The 24,429-nt window shown below is 39.7% G+C and overlaps 1 protein-coding gene across 2 annotated transcripts in view; it reads left to right on the top strand.

The window, feature by feature from the left end:
- The window catches only part of Fer (FER tyrosine kinase), a 315,759-nt gene that overhangs the window by 73,028 nt on the left and 218,302 nt on the right, over nucleotides 1–24,429 (top strand). For both annotated transcript variants that reach the window (XM_041631741.1, XM_041631742.1), the window contains 2 exons: nucleotides 6,340–6,462; nucleotides 16,328–16,517. In XM_041631741.1, the coding sequence (XP_041487675.1) occupies nucleotides 6,340–6,462; nucleotides 16,328–16,517 (313 nt within the window). The remainder of the gene's footprint in view (nucleotides 1–6,339; nucleotides 6,463–16,327; nucleotides 16,518–24,429) is intronic.

Raw genomic sequence — 24,429 nt, 5'->3', positions numbered from 1 at the left:
TTTTTCTAAAAAAAAAAAATGAAAAGAAAATGAATTCTAATTTTAAGCCATGGTGATCCGTTGAGATATATGGGGTTATTTTAGGTTTGTTTGATTTATTTATTTATTTATTTATTTTTTGTATCTGTTGAGGTTTACTTGACTTTGTTTTCTAGAGTCTCCTGATTGTGCTTCTCTCTTCAGTTAAGAACACTTTCCAGTCTTTCTTTCTTTGCTCTTAAATGAATTGTTTTTAGGTTATTGGGGTCATGAGAAGTTTTTTTTCTCCTTGAACTGTGGTAGGTAGTGTTGCTGGGTACAGTGGTTGATGTTAGTTGCTGTGGTCTTTTAGGACTGGAATGTACTGCTCCATGCTTTTCTGCCTCTCATAGTTTCCCCTGGGAAATCACGTGTTATTCTGATGGTTTTTTTTTTTTCCTTTATATGCGACTTGTGTTATTTTTCTTGCAACTTTGAAGAGTTTTTTCTTTATTTTGTTTATTCATTGTTTCTGAGATGCTGTTAGGTGTTTCCTTTCTGGTCTTGTCTAGTTGGCATTTTATGTGCTTGTGTCTGTCAGTATGTCTTTGTTTTGGGAAATTTTCTCTGATCTTGTTAAAGCCATTGTCTTGCGATTCTTTCCCCTCTTTTGACTATAATTCAAAGATTTGCTTCTTTGATGGTGTCTCACATTTCCTTTATGATTCTATCCTGTGCTTTAAATATTTTTCATTTTCTTTGTTTATTTCTTTTTAGAACCTTTACTTTGTCTTTGAGTCCTGATATTTTAACTTCTGCCTGATTCATTATACTTAAAAAGGCTTTCCCTTGAGTTTTCTAACTGGAATATTGAGTTTTCAGTCTGTCTTTATTTTGGCTTGCATTTTCTTCAATGTTCCAATCTCTACATTGAATTCAGTTTTCAAATCCTGATTTATCCTCCTTATTCATCCAGATGCATATTTGTATTTTTTTGGAAATCACTTAGGTGTTTATTGTTATCCTCTTACAGTTCAATCAAGTGTTTATTTATGTCAGTTTTAAATTTCAAGTTTTTGATAAAGTTTACGGTTGTTCTTTTAAATGCTGTGTCCTGGGGTTCATATAGGTAGTTCTCAATCGAACACACGTCTATAGGACTAGTGGGTTTGACGGGAGACGTGCGGTTCTAGCCATTCATGTTGTTTTTGTTTCTGTGATGTGACCTGCTCATGTGTACTTCTTCCTTTGCTTGGGGCTGATGTGATAATCTGGCCTTCCTTAGATGGGCAGTGCACATGTTCTGTCTGAGCCAGAGCAAGTAAAACTGGTGAGCCATGGGCCAGACAAAGGTGGCTTACAGAGGGTGGTTCTGGGTCTCAGCTAGGCAAAGGGAGTTCACAAATGAAGAAGGTTCATGGACCCACGTCAGAACCTAGGCTTGTGGGGTTGCAAGTGGTGGAGGTTGGAGGACTGTCAGGGAAGGGCAGAAGCTACTTACACAGGAAAAGTGGTTTGCATAGAGAGCTGTGGACCATTATTAATGTCAGTGTTCTAATACTCCTGAGTTATGTAATTTATCGGACTCAGCTTTTTTTTCCTTTTTGTATTTTAAGGTTTTATTGAAAATGAATATTGCTTAGATTACATACAACATGTGAAAAATCAACTTAAAGTGAGAAAATATTTACTTTGGATCCAGGCTTCATTGCACAATAGTGACTCACCTTTTTATTGATAGACATTTAGGTTGTTTTTAGTTGTTTGGATCCAGGTTTTGTGGGGCCTGAAGCTTATAAAATCAGAAAAATATCATTAGCGCCATAATATAGTCAGCTTTGGTTATTGCGTTTATGAATAGGACCTCAGTAAACATGTTTGTATTGTTGCCTTTATGTATTTCTGTGTTTACATAATTATTATAAACAATAATTTCTGATAGGTAGAATTCCTTAAGACAGACAGAGTAGTTAAGAGGAGGGATTCAGTATTTATGTTGCTTGGGCACTAATACCAGCCTTTATATCTATCAGCGATATGACTGTTGCCAAAATCCTCATATTTTCTATGCCTTAGTTTCCCAGGTATAAATGAAGGTAATAATACTTTATTGTGAGGATCATATGAATTTAAGTGCATATTAAAAACAGTCAAATGCTAATTATGTCTCCCTGTGTTGTTTTCAGATACTAACTGGTTTATTTTATAATACTGCATCATTTAAAAATACAGAGTAAACCCTTTAAATTGTTCCTGTTGTGTTTGCACATAAAGCCTATATAATGGCATTATGTCGAAGGAGCTCTTCCATTTGCTATCTTATTGCTGTGTAAACTGTAATTGCTAACATATATTTCTCCTTCTCTCCTTCACTTAATTCATTTACTCTGGGTTTTTTTTTTAAGAGGACTAGTGGAAATGAAAGGCTTTCTTCAAATAATTTAATAATTTCATTCTTTTCAGTCTTGTCTCTCTTGCTTTGAAATCTGTGTAGTAAAAGTTTAGTTTCCTGAGGTCATTTATTTCTTGTTCCTTCCCTAGTGTTTCAGAGAGTTGCTGAGGCAAGAACTGTCTTCAGTAAAGAGCTGCTTAGCTGAGTGATTGAGAAGAGGAGGAATTAGAGAACAGAAGAGATAGGAAAGGGCTGTAGAGGAGAAAGCCAACAGCATGAGAGAGGGGACTGGCAGAGCTCCCCGTCTTCTTCAGTTCCTTCTCCTTCCCGCTGTTTGCTTTTCTCCTCCATGGCCTTTTCCTGCTGGCCCATTCTGTTTATTTTACTTCTTTGTTTTCTTTTTCATTATCCGAATATAGTGATACATTTTCAAGCCTACGTAGTTTTTCACTACTTGGTTCAGTCTACAGATGAAGATTTGAAAATGAGGTTTTTATTTGATTCATTGAGATTTCAATTTTCAGCATCACTGTTTGGTTCTGCTTCAGAATCTCATTATCGAATTGCTCTTTACTATTCTGATGTTGCGTGGCCAGCTTATTTGTTATTTTGAATTAAGAGTCTGTGGTTCTGATTAGATGGGAATGAAGAATTAGTTGCGATTAATTACATACCAGAGCTACTAAAGCAAAATTTTGCTTTGCTGGGATACTTGATGCTGGTCAGCTAGAGCTGAGAAATTAGCAGTGTTTAAGAAGAGACCAGCATCACTGAAATAAAATCTTCTGGGAAGTGATTCCTTAGAGCATAGAGAAGCTGTGTTCCAGAGGCAACCAAGGTTGTACCTCATGCTGGCAGCAGGACTCGGTAATGTGTAAGAGTCACCGAGGTGGTACTAGTTTTGGAGGGATGAAGGGGTCATGGAGAGCAGCTGAGGCTGGGCACTGTGAGAGACCAGGAGAGGCCATTGGTGAAGGTGCAGCCTCAGTGGCAGGTGAAGGCCCAGGACTGAAGGGGTCAGCAAAAAAGTTGAGGCTTGGCACCATGAAGAGAACCTATGAGAAGTTATTGGTGAAAGTGCAGCCCATTTGCAGCAAGGGACCCCCACATTTTAGAGATGCCAGAACCATCAGGAACAGCAGCAGCAGTGGAGTGGAGGCAGCCAGTGCCTTGAAGACAAGCTGTGTGTGCTGCGGAGAGCGGAGCTGGTGAAGCGACTCCTTTGCTGGAGTCTAGAAGATCGAGAGTGGAGCCCAGATAGTTGGATATTGAGTTATTTATACTCTTGGAGTTTAGTTTTGTTTGGTTAAGATTGTGACAGTGCCCTGGTTCTTCTGTCTTAAAGAAGATATTTAATTTTGATTTTAAAGGAGTCCACAGATAAAAGATTTGGACTTTTAAAAGAGATTGGATATTTTAAAAAGATTGAAATTTTAAGGACTGAAATTTTAAGATTGGAGGACTTTTAAAATTATTCATGATTTTAATGTGAGATCTTGGGGTTGAATAAGAAAGGAAAGGATGTGGCTTACTAGTGATGTGTTTGTGTCAAGTTGAAAAGAGGTTGGTTGTACTGGCTGTTTTTGTGTGCCAGTTTGACACAAGTTAGAGTCATCAGAGGAAGGAGCCTCAGCTGAGGAAATGCCTCCTTGAGACCCAGCTGCAAGGTATTTTGTCAATCAGTATCATTGAGGGAGAGCACAGCCCATGGAGGGTGGTGCCATCTCTGGGCTGCTGGTGCTGGATTCTAAAAGAAGGTGGGATCGCTTCTTGGCTTTTTGGCTAAGATCAAGTGTAAAAGAAGGTGGGCTGAGCAAAATATGACAAGCAAGTCAGTAAGCAACTCCTCTCCATGGCCTCTGGATCAGCTCCTGCTTTTGGGATTCTGCCCTGACTTCCTTCAGTGATGAATAGCAATGTTGAAACATAAGCCAAATAAACCCTTTCTTCCCCAGCTTGCTTTTTGGTCATTCATGGTTTTTTGTTTGTTTGTTTGTTTTTCCCCAGTGATGGAAACCCTAAGACATGTGGTATAGATGCTTGAGGCCAAATCAGGTCCCTAAGTGTCTTTACCTTCTGACCATCTTGCTAGCCCATTCTGTTTATTTCACATTTTTTTTATTATTTGAATATAGTGACATTTTTTCAGGCCTAAGTAGTCTTTCACTATTTGATCAGTCTATAGATGAAGATTTGAGTTTTTTTTTAATTGATTAATTGAGCCTTTAATTTTCAGTATAACTGTTTGGTTCTTTTTCAGACTCTCATTATTGAATTTTTCTTTCATGTTCTATATTACGTTCCTTAATTTAGCCAACTGTTTATTTGTATCCTCTTTAAATTCATCGATCATTTTTAAAATCAGTCTTTTGAATTCTTTGTCTACATATCATTCATTTAGACATTTTTGGAGTAATTTGCTAGGAAATCAGGGACTTTTGGAGAACAATTGCTGGCTGTTTTTCATGTTTCTTGAGCTCCTATGTTTCAATTTATACATCTGTAGGGATGTATAAATGTAAAGAATGTCTCTCTTACACTTTTTAATATTATTAGCATACATTATAATATTGCAGTTTGGCTATGGTATTTCATATATGTATGATGCTATAAAGAATGGTCTACAGATGGGGCACTCTGGCTCATTCCCCCTAGTTAGCAGGGTGTGCTCCAGGGAATGGGAACGGTCCATATGAAATCCTTTGTAGGTGCCATTCCTCCTGTCATTTGTCACTCTGCTGTTGCTAAGTGCTGAATGTCTGGGCACAGGACTCTAGGCTCCTTCCAGTTGTGGTTTCTTGGAGCTGGATTATCAGCTGGGGGTTGTGGTGTCCTTTTTCTGTAATATCTGGAAAGGTTTGCCTGTGATTAGGTTGTGGGTAGAGAATAAAGGACAGTTTCTCTCAACTGGGATGGTGTGTATGTAGCTAGCAGCAAAGCCCCCTCCCCAAAGTCTTTTAGGTGCTGGCCTTAATCCCCAGTGGTGTCGAAGAAGGAGAAAAGCAAGGCACAGTGACTATATAGGTTCAAATCAGATATAGAAATACTGTGAACCAGTTAAGAACAACAGCTACATTACTGATGAGAATAGAAAAGAAGGGCAAAAATAATATAGACTCTGAAATGTTAAAAATTAATAAAATAAAGCAAGGGAAGAAATGGATGAATGATTTGTGAGAGAGGATATGTCAAAGAGAGGGAAATCCAATGAAAAATAAATGCAATTATATAAAAAGCAAGAAAAATATTGAACAACATGAAAGTGTTTGAAAGTCCTGTTGTCAAGGTTCTTGGACTGGAGAAGCTTCTGGACTATTTAATGATTAGAAACTAGTGGGTGGCGTGGCAGGCCTGCTGTAGGAGTTCTGCTGGGCATTCCGAGGACATGCTGTTTTAGCAGGGTTGTCTGTGTTCACTCACTCCATAGGCTTACCGTATTTGTACCACACCCCCATTATCTTGAGATGTTCATGGACTAGTCACTCCAGAGACCCCCTAATTTGTGAACCAGAGGGCATGGTAATGTCCAAAATATAGCACAATGCCTGAAGGATTGGGGGAGGAAGTGCTGGCTGGGCTCATGTAGGGAACGGGGAGAGCATAGGAATGTGGCAGCCTTCCTTTCCTTCCTCAGATGTGGCCAAGCTGACACGGGCAGTTGCTGTCGTTCTTTGAGAGCAGGACACCCTGACTACTGTTCCCTCTGTGGTTCTTACGCTGTTGTTTAAACCTTTTCTTAGTGTTATAACAGAATCGCCCCCATTCTACAGCTGTGACTCATGGCATCCCCCACTTTGTCCCCGCCACATGGCAGAGTAGCCCCAGGGTCTCTGACTTGTGAGTGTCTTAAGTGTTGTGATACCCTAAGTAGTTTGGTTCCTAAGGATAGGCGCCTTCTCCAGATAGCACCTCATGGCCACACTGAGAGATGGACATATGCAGATGAGCGTATTTAGTGTGTTATTGATAATGGTGATTCCTCCTTCCAGGTTGAAGACTTTAGCAGAAGAGCTCACGCAGACACAGCAGATGCTTTTACACAAGGAGGAGGCTGTCCTGGAGCTGGAGAAGAGGATTGAAGAATCTTCTGAGACCTGTGAAAAGAAGTCTGAGTGAGTACCAGAGATACCGTCTGAAAGAGTAGAGGCAAAAGCATGTATTTTTACAAAAATATTTGCTACATGCTGGTGTGGACATGGCATTTCCAGAAATGGAAGTTTTCATTTTAAAACAGTGGAATTTTGTGTAGTTATATCATATGACTCTGGAGAGCTGTTTTTGTATTTTTGTAAAATGTGATATTTAACAGCTAGTTTCATGTGAACTTGATACAAACTAGGTCGTCTGAGAAGAGGCAGCCTCAGCTGCGATTGATCTGTGGACAAGCCTGTGGTGCATTTTCTTGATTAGTGATTGATGTGCAATGGCCTATCTCTCTGGACAGTGCCACCCCTGGGCTACTGGGCCAGGGTACAATAAGAAAACAAACTGAGGAAGTCATGCAGAACAAGCCTATAAGCAGTGTCCCTCCATGGCCTCTGCTTCAGCTTCTGCCTCCAGGTTTCTGCCCTGCTTGAGTTCCTTCCCTGACTTTCCTCAGTGGTGGACTGTTACCTGGAAATGTCAGCAGAATAAACCCTTTCTTCTCCAAGATTTAGGTCATGGTGTTTCATCACAGCATTAGAAACCCTAACTAAGGCAGATGTGTTCTAGAAAAGTGGTATTGGATTTGTAAATAAAATGCCACGATCAGATGTCTTAATGTTTTAACAGTTTGCATTACCTCATGAAGAATCCTTCGTTAAAAGCTATCTTTGTTGCTCAACATTTATTTTTTTGTGAGACTTATTGTAAATCCCTTTTTAAAAGGATTCAGAGAAGTGTTATCTAGAAATTGACTGCTGTTGTGTTAAAAGGCATCAAATAAATTAATTAGAACACACTGATCTACTTTGCATATAGTAAACAGCTTCAGTTTACTTTGTTATTCTTGCTTTCCTGGTATTTGTCTAGCTGATTTCTGACTTGAAATATCGTTCTGGGTCTTTTGATTTTACTTGTATTAATACATTTCTGTCTTTTAGTAGATGTGTGTACTCCACTATGCATGCAGGTCCAAGAGTGTGTGTTAGATATGTGTACTTTCTTATGTGTGAAGGTACAAGAATTTGTGTATCTGTATCTTTTGGTAGATGTGTGTACTTGCTTATGTGTGCAGGTACAAGAACATGTATGGAGACCATAATTCGATGTCAAGTGTCTGCCTCAATTGCTCTCCACCTTATTTTTAAAGGCAGGGTCTCATTGGGTTGGAACTTGATGATTCGACTAGATTGGCTGGCTAACAACCCCCAGGATTCTCTTGGGTTCCTATCAGTGGGGTTATAGGTGCTTGTATTCTTGGCTTTTGAGGCTTTTAATTTTTAATTTATTTTTTAGTACTTGTATGCATGAATACTATTTGTTTAGATTATATCCACATTTGTTGCTTCCTCTCTGACTCTTCCCACACCACCCTATCCACCCAACTTCCTGTTTTGTCGTTCTTTTTCTTCTTCTCTCCTTCTCTCCCTCACATCCACTCACTTAGTGCTGTTGGTATGCACATGGGTGTAGGGCGCCACCCAGTGGAACATGGACATCCTACCACACTGCTGCCAAAGACTGCCTTCTTCCCTTCTCTGCAGTTGCCCATGGCTCCTTACCGAGCTGGAATATTGACAGGCTTGACCTTGTGCAGGTCTCGTGCTGTCAGCCATGGCTGCAGTGATGTCATGAGTGTCCAAAGGACGTAACTTTGCAGCCGTCTTTCCTGACTTCTCACTCCCTCTTCTACAGTATTCTCTGAGCGTTGTGGAGAAAAGTGTGTGACCTAGATGTCCCATTGAGGACTGAGCATGGTCAAATAATTCTGCATACTTTGGCTCGTTCATCTCTCTATAACAGCCATCCACTGCATAATGAAGCTTCTCTGGTGAAGGGTGAGAATTATACTCATCTATGAGTATAAGGATACAAATTTAGGGGTCATTTTAATTCTATGCCTGTTGTAGACTAATAGTAGTCATGCCTGTAACCTCATCAGCCACAGGTTCTTGCTCTTGATCATAGTTCCAGGGATGAGTTTCCTTCTGTAGGACAGGCCTTAATTAAGTATGATTAAAAGTTGTTGATTACCCCCGTAGCATTCCTGCCACTGTTGCTCACATGGTTATCATGTCATGTCGGTCATTCCTGTAGTTTGCACAGTTCAGGGCTGTGTCAGACTGTTGATAGGTTTTCTTCTCTAATAGCCCACAATGTATGATATTGCACTGTGAAACCTAGCCAGCAGAGAGGAAGCTTTTAGGTCAGTACCAGCCTGATTTCTTCATGTTCTGTGATCAGGGTAGGTGTTGTCTTTAGCAATAGGGTCATATTATCAAGTTTCAGTGGGGTCACCAAGAGCAATAGCAATAACCTGTTTCTGTGGGTGCTGGGGATTGAACTCAGGCACTCATGCTTCTGTGTAAGAACTTTACTAATTGAGCCATCTTCCTAAGCCCGTTGTCTTTTATTTTATTCTCTCTCTCTCTCTCTCTCTCTCTCTCTCTCTCTCTCTCTCTCTGTGTGTGTGTGTGTGTGTGTGTGTGTGTGTATGCAAGCATATATGTGTATGCATGTGGAACCAAAGTTTAATGTTGGTTATCCTGAATATCTCCATTTCATTTGTGGGTTTTTTGTTTTTTGAGTCAGGCTCTTTCACTGAACCACCCTGAGCCCATTCATTTGGGTATGCTGGCTGACTGTTTGCTCCAGGAAACCTGGCTTCCTGCGTCCTATCTAGCACTGAGGCGACAGATGCACAGAAAGACACCTGGCTTTTCTGTGGGTGCTTGGGATTGGAGCTCATGCTCTGATGATTGCACGGGGGCACTGGAACAGCGGCACCCCTCCTTAGCTTGTGCATTATCCTTTTTACTGATCGTCAGCTGTGATGACGGGAAACCACAGCATGGTTGTCTGCGTGGTCTTCCCAGTTGTGACTGCAACATAAACTTATCGCCCTCAAACTCTCACTACTGCTTTCAGATTTCAAAGCTCTCTAGGGTTTTGTGATGTGTTAGGTCTCTCTTATCTACACTAGCTTTTATTTTTTGGTATAACTTCTCAGATATTCTCTACTTCGATTAAATTTTCAATCTTCCCACTTCCTTTATTATAGTCAGCTGATGGACTTCTGTATCACAGAAAACTCCCAAGCATTAACTAGATACCTGAAATCCACATCTTTCCCCTCAGCACCCATTCTAATGCCCATCTTTTTTTTTTTTTACAGTACAATGTACCCTTCTGTGTCATTTCTTGTGAGATTTTTAAAGTATTGCCATCTTTTATTTTCTCAGAAAATTTGTGTTATTTATATATTTACCTTTTCCTTCCTTCCAGCTGGGTCCTTATACTCACCTTTTCAGCGTTGACCCCAGAACCACCAGTCTTCAGGTCTCCTCCCCCACCCCCGTTCCACCTCCCATCTCTGAGGTGCTGGGTACAGTACTCAGCTGACATCTGCCAGGCAATGCTGCGCTGTCACACAGTTGTACCCCAACTGCTGAAGGCCCCTCCCCTTGTCATTATTTCCCCCATTTTACTCTTTGCTTTCTCGTTTCTGAGTTTGAACTCGTTCTAGGAGCAGTTCCCATCCATTTCCCAATTACCACTTAGTTTTCAACCCACATAGATCTAGCCTTTGTCCCATTATTGCAGAAATAAGAATCTTAGCGATTACCCATGCCTGGAGTAGGGCAGCTGTCTTTCCGGACCACTGAATCATGTCTGACTTGGCTGCTGTCTTTCCTGTGCTTTTTGAAGTCTCCGATCACCAAATTGCTTTTTCTGTACAAAAATACCCACCTAGAAAGAAGTACAAGCTTTCTCCGAAATCTTTCCTCATAACAGTTTTGCCCAAGTTTGGGTGGGACTGGCTGTTCTGTTTTGCAGTCTTTATTCACCTTGGACCATGAGAGTTTTCTTTTCTTTGGCCTGGATCAGGTTTTTCTGCATTGTTTCCTCTTTCCTCCTTGGCACCCCTATTTTGTTTTTCTCTTTGAAAATCTCACCACCTCCAGTCCGCCGTGCTGGCGCCTCGTCACACGTGCGTGAGGGCGTGTGCCGTTAATGGCCCCGCAGCATTGGCTGCTGTAGAGCCAGGGCGTTCAGCCGCGGCTTCGGACTCTAGCAGCTCAGCCCAGGGGCCGTACATGGTACATGCCAGTCCTGTACCTAGGCCGGTCTAGGTAGGGCACCCTGGAACAGAGGTACCCACAGGTAGGGGTGGAGCTGGCCTCGGATTTCACCCAACTTCCGCAGAGGCCCCACAGGCTAATAGAACTTTTAGGAGTTAGAAGGGTTAGCGTGACCGGGTTTTCAGGGCTGAGCCGTAGTGAGCCCAGTCATGTAGCCTTCATTATCCTAAGTTCTTACTGTTAGCTTCAGCGTACAGTATTAAAATTTGAAGTCTATTTAGGTGCCCAAACAGTTACTGCTCACTGTCCTTGACTGAGAAATTGGTGGACTGAACCTTGCCTCCATATTTATATGTTAAAATATTTTATTAAACAAATGTTCTGAATAGGATTGTATGGTGATACATTTATGTTTTTTCCCGTAATATTTCAATATTTCCTGGGCAAGTCCTTAGTTTGTGCCATCCACATCTATCTGTCTCTCATCTATCCATCCCTTCATCTACATATAGATATAGATATCTCTTTCTATAAATACACATATGTAATGAGGATACATTTTGCTCTAGTTTAAAACATGAACTTATAATTATTTTTAAGGCTAGGGGTGTTCATAAATGTCCAACCTGGGCTACATAGTGAGACTGTATATTTTAGAGAGAGCATTATTTTTATTTTTGTAATATTTTATTATCTTCAGATACTTTGTTACTTAAAACTAATAAAACAATAAAATTATATTTTTTCAGAAATACTAAAATGTTTATTATATGTTCATATTCTTAAATTATTTCTAAATAATAGAATCCTATTGAATTTTTACTTAATAGAATTATTATTTTGTCCTCATCATATAGTATGGATGGTCATAAATTAAATCTTTGAATTAGATATGTGTCTCTAACTTCCCAGTAGCCACAGCTTCTAAAGGGAAGATTTAAAAGTTTATCCCTAGATTATGTTGGAACCAGGAGTGCCTGGGACCCAGGCACTGCCAGGTAGCAGTTGTGCTGTATTGTTTGATTTGTTTCTTACTTTCAGAACCAGGTAGCCGTGGTTATAAGCTGTATGCAGAGACCTAGGCTGTAGGTTTTTCATGCCATGCCGCCCTCTCCGTGTGCCCTTGACGGTAGCCATCCTGTCCTCTGCCCTCTCCGTGTGTCCTTGACGGTAGCCATCCTGACCTCTGCCCTCTCCATGTGCCCTTGACGGTAGCTCTCTGCCCTCTCCGTGTGTCCTTGACGGTAGCCATCCTGTCCTCTGCCCTCTCCGTGTGCCCTTGACGGTAGCTCTCTGCCCTCTCCGTGTGTCCTTGACGGTAGCCATCCTGTCCTCTGCCCTCTCCGTGTGTCCTTGATGGTAGCCATCCTGTCCTCTGCCCTCTCCGTGTGTCCTTGATGGTAGCCATCCTATTCTCTGCCCTCTCCGTGTGCCCTTGACGGTAGCCATCCTGTCCTCTGCCCTCTCCGTGTGTCCTTGACGGTAGCCATCCTGTCCTCTGCCCTCTCCGTGTGCCCTTGACGGTAGCTCTCTGCCCTCTCCGTGTGTCCTTGACGGTAGCCATCCTGTCCTCTGCCCTCTCCGTGTGTCCTTGATGGTAGCCATCCTGTCCTCTGCCCTCTCCGTGTGTCCTTGACGGTAGCCATCCTATTCTCTGCCCTCTCCGTGTGTCCTTGACGGTAGCCATCCTATTCTCTGCCCTCTCCGTGTGTCCTTGACGGTAGCCATCCTATTCTCTGCCCTCTCCGTGTGTCCTTGACGGTAGCCATCCTATTCTCTGCCCTCTCCGTGTGTCCTTGACGGTAGCCATCCTATTCTCTGCCCTCTTTGTGTGTCCTTGACGGTAGCCATCTTGTCCTCTGCCCTCTCCGTGTGTCCTTGCCTGTCCTCTGTCCTCTCCATGTGCCCCTGACTGTAGCCATCCTACCCTCTGCCCTGTGTGTCCTCGATTGCTACAAATCCACCTTCCTTTGTGCAGATTTGATTTCTTACCCAACTGGAGTCATATCGTGTGTAACTTTCGGGGACTGACTTTTAACTCATAGCATAATTCCTTGGAGTTCCTTCAGGAGCTTTCATTCTTTCTTGAGCTGCTGTAGTAAACACAATAAAAACAGCACATACTTCCTCTCTCCCAGTTCTGGGTACCAAAGGTTGAAATATGGTAAAACATTAATGGTTTTCATTAAGGCCATTCTTAAAGACATCTGATAATTGTAATATTTATTTTCATAATGACTAATGTAGATCATCCTTTCATGTTCCATTTTGTCATCTTTGTAGCTTTTATATTGAAATACCTGTCTAATTTTTTCTTATTCTTTGATTGCTTGCTTTATTTTTATTATGGTTGAATTATTTTTTATTTTTTTGAGATTATAACTTAATTATATTATTCACCCTCCCCTTTTCTTCCCTCAGAACCCTCCCTTTTAATCTCTTTTAAATTCATGGCCTCTTTTTTTCATTATTTTTTCTTACATGAATATATATATATATATTCATATATATATTCCTAAACATAACCACTCAGTCTGTATAATATTTATTATGTGTATATGTTTTCAGGCTTGATATTTGGTATTGGTCAACCAACTGGTGTGCTCTTCCCTAGGGAAGACTATTTCGTCTATTCATAACAACATTGTTTAGTTGCCTGTAGTTCTTTGTATAGGATTGAAACCTCATGGGATTTTACCTTAGTTGACTTTGGTGTGTCTATTATTGTCCTTGTTCAGTTCATGTTGGTGAGAATTTATGGGTGTAGCTTCTGTCACTACTAGGAGACACAATCTTACCGTGAACTCCCCGATCCTCTGGCTCTTGTCTTCTTTTTATCCTCTTCCCCAGTAGTCCATGAGCTTTAGGACTGTAAGTGTTTTGTAGACACTTATCCATTCATACTTGACTCCATGACTCTGCATTTTTATTGGTTGTAGTTTTCAGTAATGGTATCTGTTTGTTCCAAAAAGAAGTTTCTTTGATGAGGGGTGAGGCCTGCACTTATCTGAGGGTATAAGGGCAAATATTTAGAATATAATTAGGGATTGTGTTGGTTTAGTAAAGTGTTGGTTGTAGGTTCTCTTCCAAGATCTATTGCTTCACTCACCCAGGGTAGTTGACTAGGTTTCCAGGACCACTCATGGTTTCCCTCTTATTGAACGGATCTTAAGTCCAGTTAGAGAACTGTTGATTACTGCCAAGGTATGCATGCTGCTAGTGCACTCTTGGGATTATTGTACCATGCTGGTTGTTGATATAGTTCATCAGCATTAGAGATTGGTAAGATTTGGTTGTCCCACTCCTTTGGAAGCTTGCCTCGTGCCTTCTGGTACCCTGAGAGCTAGTCTTCAGGGAAAAAACATTCAAATCAGTTCCATCTCAGGGACCTCTGGGCCCTGGTCTGAAGTGCATTTTGCGGGGCAATCAAGGGCAGTAAAAGTTGTATGTTTTCAGAGTCTGGACAACCCTGAGCAGCAACTAAAAAGAGGGCTTCTTGTGCCTGGTGTTAGTTTTTGTTAGGTGGTCTTCAGCTTTTGGAGGAAGCACGGTCAGCCCAGATGTGGAAATTTTGTTTAAGCTATACATATGTATTCATAGACTGATGTGTATTATAGTTTTTTTTAGGTAGTTGATAATGACTTTTTCAGACATCTTTACTATTGTTTTGTCCTCTTTTAGTGATTAGTATACCCAGTGGAATTTTATTAGAGAAAATTAATTTTTCCTTTACAAATGGGTACCAATTACAGATTGCTTTTTAGCTATGGATGAACCCATGTTCATTTCCTTCTATCTGGGACCCTGTCTGGCTTGAATCTTTGCAACACTGCACCTGCTACCCTAGTTTGTGTGAGTTTGTTTCTATAAATACACTGATAATTTTCTTTATTTGGCTATTTGGTTAACGTTTACTTTTTGCAACTATTATCATATATATATAATTTTATATTTCTTTATTGCAAAGCTTATTTTCCTTTCTCTTACCCTGGACAATTGCGCTTTTTTAGCTATTTTCTTTTGCATTTTCTGTTAGCCTTTATGTAAAACTACTGATCCAGTGCTTTTAGAGTATTGCTTTTAAGTATATCAAATAATTTTGTATACATGTGATAAGTCATTTTTTTGAATAATCTTCTAGGTGTATGAAAATATACTTTGATATCTTTCTTGTTATATTTAGAATTATTTCTTGTACTGTTGTCCTAGCCATTGTGGTTTCTGTGGTACTTTGCTTTTGGTCTGTGTGTTAGGAAGCACAAAGTTTAAAAAATATAATAAGTGTAATCTTTTCCTAGGTCTCCTAATATTTTTCTCACAAAATGATTGTCTTAATAATTAACATTCTCTGAATGGATTTTCTGAGAAGCAGAAGTGCCAACTTATTGCAAAAAATCAATTACCAACTAATACGCAAGCCAGCATGAATTTACCAAGAAATCTATATAGATTTTAAAAATAGGTCACAGATTTGCTGAATGATGATGATGTTCATGGTAATTATCACTTATTAAATTCTGCTGTTTAGAGCAGTCTGTCTTCTGGACATTTCTAGGTCTCCTGCAAATGCTCTTTAAGTTCTGTTTTTCCCATCTTCACATTGTTCCCTGAAATTCCTTGAAGAGACCAACATTTTTACTATGGTCGCTGAGGTTGTGCCCTGCTCAGTTAGATTGGGACTGAGCTCTCAAAACAGCACAAGATGCAACTCAATAGCTTAGTGTGGTTATATCTCTCTGTATTTATTCTGGTGATGTTCTGACTTTAAGTTGGTTACCTTGCTATCTAATTCTGGAGCATTCCCTGATTTCCAATCTGTCGTCCGGTACTACTAATAATTTACCACAGTGCACTTATTTTTAAGGTATCATATACTTATGGGGTAGACATTCCTGCCAGCATGGTTTCTTCTTTCTGGTGGCCTTGTTTTGGGCCCATAAACTTGTAGTTCCTATTGTGTAAGCCCTGAGTACAAGTTCCCTAAAGAAGGAGTGGGGAGATTTGTAGACTTGGCTCACATTGTCATGATCAAGTCGGAATTCCTGCTGTACCAACTTTCCAGACTTAAAACACACACTTTACAAAATACCCACAGTTCAGTGTGAATTAACTAATTAATAAAATTAATTTTATTAATTTTACCCAGGAACATGTCATACTTTAAGTATTTAATTCTTGAGATTTGAAATTAGCGTAATATTTTAAGTTTGTCATTTCTTTTTCAGTCAGTTTACGGTCTGAATTCCTAAACTGAGCTCTTGGTGAGGTAGGTAGTTTATGTCTAAAAGATAATAGGTGCCATTATTTATTTGAAAGTGTCTTGAATGACCTATTTCCATTTTCTTAATCCTGCTATTAAAATCTGTTTTTATTTCTTTATGATTCTGAAGGAGTTCTGTAGAGGAAAATGAAAGCTTACAAAAGCATAATCTGCACACACATAGAAACATGCATATACACACGTACGCACACATGGACATATAGGCACACATATAGACACACATAGACACAAGCACACAAATATACACACAGACACATGTAGACACACACAGACACATACATACACATATCCACACAGACACACACATCTCGGCACGCATACACACATGTCCTCACAGACACACACATATACACACATACACATATACAGATAAACACAGACCCAGACACACACACACACACCACACACTTTTCCATTAATGCTTTTACTTCTTGAGTTGAAATAATGTCTGTTTATTTTATTCTGTTGTAGCATTGTGCTTCTTCTGGGGCAAAAACAGGCACTTGAAGAGTTGAAACAGTCAGTCCAGCAGTTGAGATGCACTGAGGCAAAGTGTGCAGCACAGAAAGAATTATTGGAGCAAAAAGTACAAGAAAATGATGGGAAAGAACCGCCTCCTGTGGTGAATTACGAAGAAGATGCGCGATCGGTCACATCAATGGTAAGCTCTGGAGCCATCTGGTGCTGACAGAGAAGTGTCTAGGTAATAAGTGAGCACAAAACTAATTCTGGTTTGCTGCAACAAACATCACTCTTGTTAGCATGCAGGTTCTATTGAACTTATTTGTAAGTGCAGAATAGGCTTAGCTGTCAGTCACCTCAGGTCACCTGGAGAGCACTTCAGGAGCCTCCCATACAGTCAGAGCACAGAGAGCGCTTCTCTTGCCTTCAAAGCTGAAAGGACAGATTGCAGTTGTTTTTATTCCTGGGAGGCAGCAGGAAGGTAGGGTATCATTTAAAGATGGAAGTAAGAATGAGGAGAAAGCCGTGCCTTGACTGTTTCTCCACAACCATGAACCTGTTTGCCTTAGATTGACAGTGTGTTTGCTTTCTTCCACAGTACAAAAGAATGACCTAGCTTAAATTCTTTTATTCCTAGTTTGTTCAGATTTGCAAACTTAAAATTCTGTTTAATTTTAGTTTGACTATCTGCTCAATGGCTAGTATATATTACTTTATCTGTCTGTCCATTTCTATTAGATCTATCATCTTTCTTTCTTTCTTTCTTTCTTTCTTTCTTTCTTCCTATCTATCTATCTATCTATCTACCTACCTACCTACCTACCTACCTTTCTTTTCTTCCCTCATCTGTGTGATTTGTAACCAGTGACACTGCCTTGCTTGTTTAAAATAGTTCTGCCCAGTTTATTGTCTTCAGTAACTGAAATAGTGATTATAAATATCTTATATACACATTGAAACAATGCCTTTACTAAATTTTTATTTAAAAATTAAAATTTTGTCATGTGGTGGTGGTATGCCCTTCTATCCATTTCTTGCTTGAGAGACTCCAGCAAGATGACGGCAAGTGTAGACATCATGGGACCATAGAGAACTCCATCTCAAATCAAAGTAAACCAAAATGAAAATTTAGTAAGGCCTTCATTGAAAAATTTATCAGGTTTTTCAAAAGGAACACTGTATATTATATGTAGTTTAAAATAATAGGTTAATATTTTACAAATTACTTAAGCAATCCCACAAATTGATGCCAATGAAATGTTTTGCAGTATATTTATGAGGAAGGAATACTTCTGGCACAGCTCTTGTTGTTAATACTCCCACTTGTTTGGTGAAATTTTTGCATTCTTTGACTTTTTTCAGCTAATAGTTATATATTTTCAATAGTTGAAAATAAAAATTATAAGGCTTAAATGTTTTTTCCCCAAAATGGCTACTTAAACATTGTTTTATGAATAGCGTTATAAAATAAGTTAGACTGTGTGTGAGGGGAAAGGGGCCTAAGGGGCAGAAGGACAAGAAGGGACATGGGGGAAAAGAAGAGACAGCGTCATCTTTTCTCTCGTGTGCTAGATCCAGATTTAAATACAGCTGTTGTCTGTCTGTCTATCTTTCTATCTATCATTTATCTGTACCTTTCTGCCTACCTATCTATATACCTGTTTCTCCTCCTCTCACCCTCCCTTCTGAAAGTAGGAGACATTAACACAAAGGATACTGTTTGGGCAACGCAAAGGGCGGCTTCTTGGTGAACCGAGGACTTATTTGTATTGTGCCTCAGTTCTGGCTCTTGAGATGAGAACACTGTAGCGTCTGAGTCAGGTTAGAAGTGTGCACTCTGTGTAGTCCCCCTTGCAGAGTTCTGCAAACATCAGAATTTTCTGATATCCAAGTAAATACAAGCTGCTGGCGTTACTGTTTGTATATCAAACGCTTCTCTTTAGTTTGTTTATTATTGTCTAGTCTAGTAGTGAATATAATAAGCTTTATTTCAGTATCTGTTGAATTGAGGAATTATACTTCCTTTTCCTCCCAGATTACCTGTTTGTTTTATTTCATGACAGCTTTGGACCAAATCCAGTGACCTTGATGAAAGGCCACTTGGATGTCAGGTCTGTGTGTCTAGAGATGAAGGCGGCCACAGAAGGCCTTCCTACTTCTAAAACATGTTTCGCTCTCCTGTAAGAGAACTGGCTTCACTTTGATATTTCTGAAATTAACGTTTCGTGTAAAGCCCTTTGATAGACGGAGACACACATGTATTTATCTTCTCTGCACATATTGAGTAGCTGTTCTTAGTTGAACAGCAGTAGTAACAGTCTTGTTATGCTACATTTTAGCCTGTGAAATATCTGACTTCATAAGAATTGCCTGTCACTAGGACTCAGTAGTGTTTTTCACAGCAGTGTCTGATCTTTCAGTCTTATGCCTAGAACACTAAACGGCTTTAAGATTAATCAAAGCCTATTGACAGTGCTGTTGAGAGTTTCATCTTTATCATTGTGAGGTACATTTTCTTTCAATCATTGATATAAATCTTCATTTTGAGCCTTGCTCACCGAATATGGTATACTGAGAAGAGTGCCAGACCAGGACTCAGAAGACTGAGTAGCTTTTCTGTCTGCGCTGTAAGTATAGTCAGGCTCCTTAAACTTCTGAGTTTTCCTTTCCATAGCTACTGAAAAGAGGTAATAAGTATAAATTTATTTTATATATTGAAAGCACTGTAAAATAAGTAGCTCTACTTTATTCTTTTTGAGAGTTGCATCTTAGTTCGTTTATGTGTTCGCTAGTATATACTCTCTGTAAGATTGAGTTAGATTTATGAAGGATTATGCTGTGTGTTCCTAACTGATAAAGCAAAAATCTCCTGTAATGCCTTTAAATAGTAGTATTTGCATGTGAGCTTGTACATGGCTCTGAGTTCCTTACTTATTCCCTAATTCTCTTCCTCAGAAGTAATTTTCTGGAGCATTATCTGCAAATAGAAGCATGCATGTAAATTATATGCCTCCTGTTCTTTTTTTTACATAAATGGAAGAACATACGATGCTGTCTGATGCATACACTTTGCTTGTTTTATGAAATGAATCATAGAATTCATTTTATAATAGTGTATACACAGTGATTCTTTTTCTACTTATTCATTCAATAAGTAGGTATTTATTGATGGTCAGGTGTTATGATGGTTGCTTTTAGTTTTCAACTTGATGTGATCTAGAAAATCCTGAGAAAAGACTCTCAATGACGGATTGTCTTCATTGGGTTGAACATGTCTGTGAGGGACGGTCTTAGATATTTGTTCTGGGGCAATCTGTCCTTTTGTGGCTGGCACCATTCCCTTGGAAGGGGTTCTTGGACTATATGAGTGGAAAGATTGAGCCAAGTAAGCTAGCAAACAAGTGAACGTGTGTGCATTCATGTCTCACTGCTGAGCGTGGACGTGGTGTGGCCAGCTCCCTCCAGCTCCCTCCAGCTCTCTGCAGTGTTCGGCAGTAATGGGCGAAGTCTGGACCCATGAGCAGAGCTAAGCCTCCTTTCTCCAGAGCTGCTTTCTGTGAGGACATTCTATCACAGCAAAAGAAGTGAAGCGAGAGCAGCCTCTTAGTGCCGGTGTGGAGCCGTACAGCACAGACACGAGCAAGAAACATCATTTCGTGTGCTTGTATTGGTTACTTTTCTGTTACTGTGAGGTAAAACCCATACGAAAGCAACACTGGGAGAAAAGGTTTGTTTTAGCTAGTAGTTCAAGAGAGGGAGTTCTTGGCAGGGAATGCATGGCAACAGAAGAGGAAGGCATGGACAGGAGCAGGAAGCTGCCTGGTCACATTCTCATCCTCACACAGGACTCCTGCAGAGTGAGCAGGAAGTGAGGCCAGGTATAAACCCTCAAAACAGTGTCACCACCTGGGGCCAGCTGTATGAGGTATGGGCCATTTCTCATTCAAACTACCATAGCACCGCCAGGGTCTTTTTCTCATTGGTAGAGACAACATATAAGCAATTAAACACAGAGTATGTCTCGGGGGAAGTTCTTTGGGAAAAATGCAGCAACTAGTGGCAGAAAATGGGTGTGAACAATGTGTGTGTAGAGAGGTCAAGGAAGACTCCCCTGAAAAAGTGGCATCTGTATAGAGATCAGAGGGGATAAAGGGGACAAATGAGACTGGATACAGTGACAGTGATCAAGGCAGAACTTTAGCTGTCATTGGAGAAGTTTAGTTCCTGTGAGTCACTAGGCTTAGTCTTTCCAAATAGTCCTGTTTTAGTTAATTGTCTCGTTTTTTTCTCTATTTGGTTCCTCTTAAAACATTAGGCGTAAATCGGGTGTGGTGAAGCCCTGTGATCCAGCGTCTAGGAGGCTGAGTCAGGAACACCGTGAGTCGAAGGCAGGCAGGTCTGCTTACATAGCAAGGTCCCCTCTCGCAGAACAACAGCAGCAACAAAGCAAAGTAAGCAAAATAAAAATCAAACAAAAACAAAAGATAGGCACGTTTGTTATGAAACCGAACACTGTTCTTATTCTGCAGCAAACTCTGTAGAAGATAAATTGCGTGGTACAAATTAAAGTTCAGTTTTGGAGGAAAAGGTTTCTTTTCAGCCCAGTCCTTTGTCTCATAGACATTAAAGAGAAATTAAGAAAGAAGACAAAGGAAAAATATACCTAAGTACTTGTACAGGAAATGGTGAGTGAAAGAAAGTTGCTAGAGCAAAGGGAGGAAGATAGGTGGTACAGAGAAGCAGAGAATGCTGAAGCTGGAGGTAGGTAAAGAAAATCTAATAGAGGCTGTGAGGACGAGGGCAAGGACAGCTGTGACTATAGAGTGCTCCTCGTTTCCTCTTCTCAGCCTCTTCTCCCACCTGTCTTGCTTGAGACCGGGCGCTATTTTACGACCCGTTTGTCTTCCCTCCTCTGCTCTCCAGGTTTTTGATTCTTATTAATCCCTCCCCACAAACTTTACTTTGTTACATTGTTAAACTGTAAGTGCAGAGGGTACGACTTTATAGGCAATAGGCACTGACTGTTTACAGTCTCAATTACAACTGTTAAACGTTATCAAAGGGTTTACTTACAGGTGTCAAAATTTTGCTTTATGGTTCAATATACTCTACCTCATGGCAACAATTTGTGAATTACGTATTTAAGAAAATTTAGTTGGTTTGGTTCAAGTTTTATATCAAGAAATAAATTGCTATTTTAATAAAATCTGTTTCTATGGAATTATTCAGTTGATACTAAAGTATTGTTGTATCCCAAAAGCTTTTATTGGGAAGTGTTTAATAGGATAAAATGAAGTGGAAAATATACACAATAATTTAGGATCCTTTTTTAGTTTTATACAACCTGGGGCCATCCAAGAGGGATGCCTGAGCCTAGGCTTTGCCTATGTCAGATGGGACTGTGGGGATTGTCTTCATTATTAATAGATGCTGACAAATTCAGCCCACTGCACAGGTGGTCATAGACTCTGAAGAATCTAGCTGAGCGTGATCCTCAGCCCGTGACCAAGGAGGGGGTCACCAAGCACCTCCCTTCATGCTTTCTGCTTCAGGTTACTGCTGCAGTGTCTGCTCTCCTTTCCCTCAGTGTTGGATTTTATCTTGGAAGTGTAAGCCAAACACATATTTTCTTCCCCTAAGTTGCTTTTGGTCACAAGGTTCGTATTGCAGCAACAGAAAGGAAAGTAGAAAGAAAATAAAAAAGAAATCTGAAATGTTTTAATTTATTGTGGCCTTTATGGGGCTAAGGAGTGCTACCAATGAGTATAGACTCTATATACAGTTACTTTAGTTTGTTGTAAATTACATCATTGGTATTTACCTGCAGCTTATGCTAGCAGTATTTAACTATTAAAAATGTCTGTATATTTTGATGTTAAAAGCCCTTTCCAATTTTATTAATTATAAAGCATTCAATATTTTTTATATTGATCAAACCCTAGTACAGGCGAGAGGAAAATTGCTTTATGAATCTCCTGTTGTTCACTCATGCTTGAATGGCTAGAGCTGAATTCAGATCATCACGAAAGTACTGATATACATTTTATTCTGACTTTGTGTATAATAAAATATGTAGACTTTAATTGTAATCAATTTAAGTATCATTTTGTCTTTTTAAGGATTTGATTCTTGTATTATAGCTAATAAGATTAGGTAAATATGGGATTAGACCTTTTGGCCATCTTTCCCGATACGATGCAGTGAATATTTACTGTCCCCTTTCGTTTGTGTACTTGTGTTAGTATGATAAAATGGATTCACCCAGACAGCTTACACAGACCCCTGTGTTAGGAGGGAAGCCATGAGGCTTCCTGTGTTTTAGAAAGGAAGATTATATGGATATAGCTGTACAGACAAGTTGATTCACGTTTTTCACGGCAGAAAAACAGAAATGAATGCCTACACACTTTCTAGCATTTGATGACAGCGTACAATTTAGAGGTTTCATTTTAATTTAGTGGTTGCTCATTATAATTTAGAAAGTTGTACTTTGGAATTAAATCATAATTGTTTCTATTTTGGAAGTCGTACTATATTTTTATGGTGACAGGATAATTAGTGCAAGTTCTTAAGGTTTTGGGTAGATAGAGAATAAAGCAAGCAAGGTTTGCCGTATCGTGAAAAGTGCTGGCCTTTTGCTCACCATAGGAATATGAAAGCCTAATTTAACTGTGTCATTTCTTATGGTCTTCTTGGCTGATTTGTGGGAATATTGCCTCTTTCCCACTTTGAGCCAGAAACAGTTGCCTTTGTGCCAAGCAAGCTGTACAATTTGATTTGGGATTAGAATACAGGGGATGGTCCAGCTGTACAATTTGATTTGGGATTAGAATACAGGGATTGTTCCAGCGTCGATCTCATTTTGCATGGAGTCCATTAGCTGATTGACTGGAGGTGTGAAAGTGCTGATGCCCACTGCTCAGCTTTATTATTTCTGAGAACGGCAGCCCAGTGGAACAACTGTAGGAGTCTAAAGATCACAGGAGGCATGCCACAGCTTCAGATGCTTAGTCAGACCTCTGGTCACTCTGACCGTAAGGAGCATACCATTACAAGGCTGTGAGTGCTGTTAGTTAACTCTCACCCCTGCCTTATTCCACAGACCATCCCAGGTAGCTAAAGACAGTAAAATTCAGCAAAATATAAAATTACAACCAGGAAAGTTGAGATTGTAACAAGATATGAAGACCATATAAAAACTGTTTGTAGACCATGCCCTGTATGTGTAGCTTCTACTCCTGAGCCTCTTGAGCAATTACTTTGTAAGCATCTCAAAGGTAAAAGTAAAATGTAAGATGAAGTCATATAAAAGAAGGCAATTCATAGTGCAGTAAAAGTATTTTTCATTATATTTAGCCTTAATTAGATGTGTACCAGACGCTTGCACGCTGACACTGTGTGACCACTGTCAAGCACATACTATGGGACCCTTGATGACTTTACAACAGCTAATGTAGGAATGTGATTCAGAAAACCATCTAACATAGAATCCAGAATCCCTCGGGAGAAGAGGAGGCCATGACACCAGAATCAGTTCTGTAGGGGGAAGAGCGCACCTGTCAACTGACTTCACTTAAAGTGGGCAGCATGGATGTGTTTGAAGTTTTTCCTTTTAGGCTGGGTGCAGTGCATTTGCTGATAGTCCCAGCTACTCTGGAGACTGAAGCAGTGATACTGTAAATTCAAGGCCAGCTACACAGCTAGACACAATCTTGTCTCAAAAGAAAACTAAAACCAACCAAAATCCCATATTTTGTTTCAGCATCACTCTCTTAGCTGAAGTTTGAATATGCAATGGATAATAGATATTTTATACTTGTTTGAGGATAGATCTATATATAACAAAGCATTCACTAGTCAGTTCCTTATCTTTTAAAAAAATGAACATCTCATTTTTATAATTGTTGGGAATGTTTCATATTAAAAATAATTGTGTTTGTGAAACATTTTCTATAAAATTATTTTAATTTTCCCTTTGTTAGGATTAAAAATATTGTTACTGATGGTGTGTTGGGTGGAAAATTTCAGTCTTATTCTTCAACTTTGGCTTACAGTTTTATGATGTATTTTACTTATTAATGTCTCATTTTTTATATTTAGTTATTATCAAT

This window comes from Microtus oregoni, unplaced genomic scaffold (assembly GCF_018167655.1).
Source record: "Microtus oregoni isolate MIOR12 unplaced genomic scaffold, Mior012 000038F_ref0000394, whole genome shotgun sequence".
Classification (NCBI taxonomy): domain Eukaryota; kingdom Metazoa; phylum Chordata; class Mammalia; order Rodentia; family Cricetidae; genus Microtus; species Microtus oregoni.
This window is presented reverse-complemented; position numbering and strand designations above follow the sequence as displayed.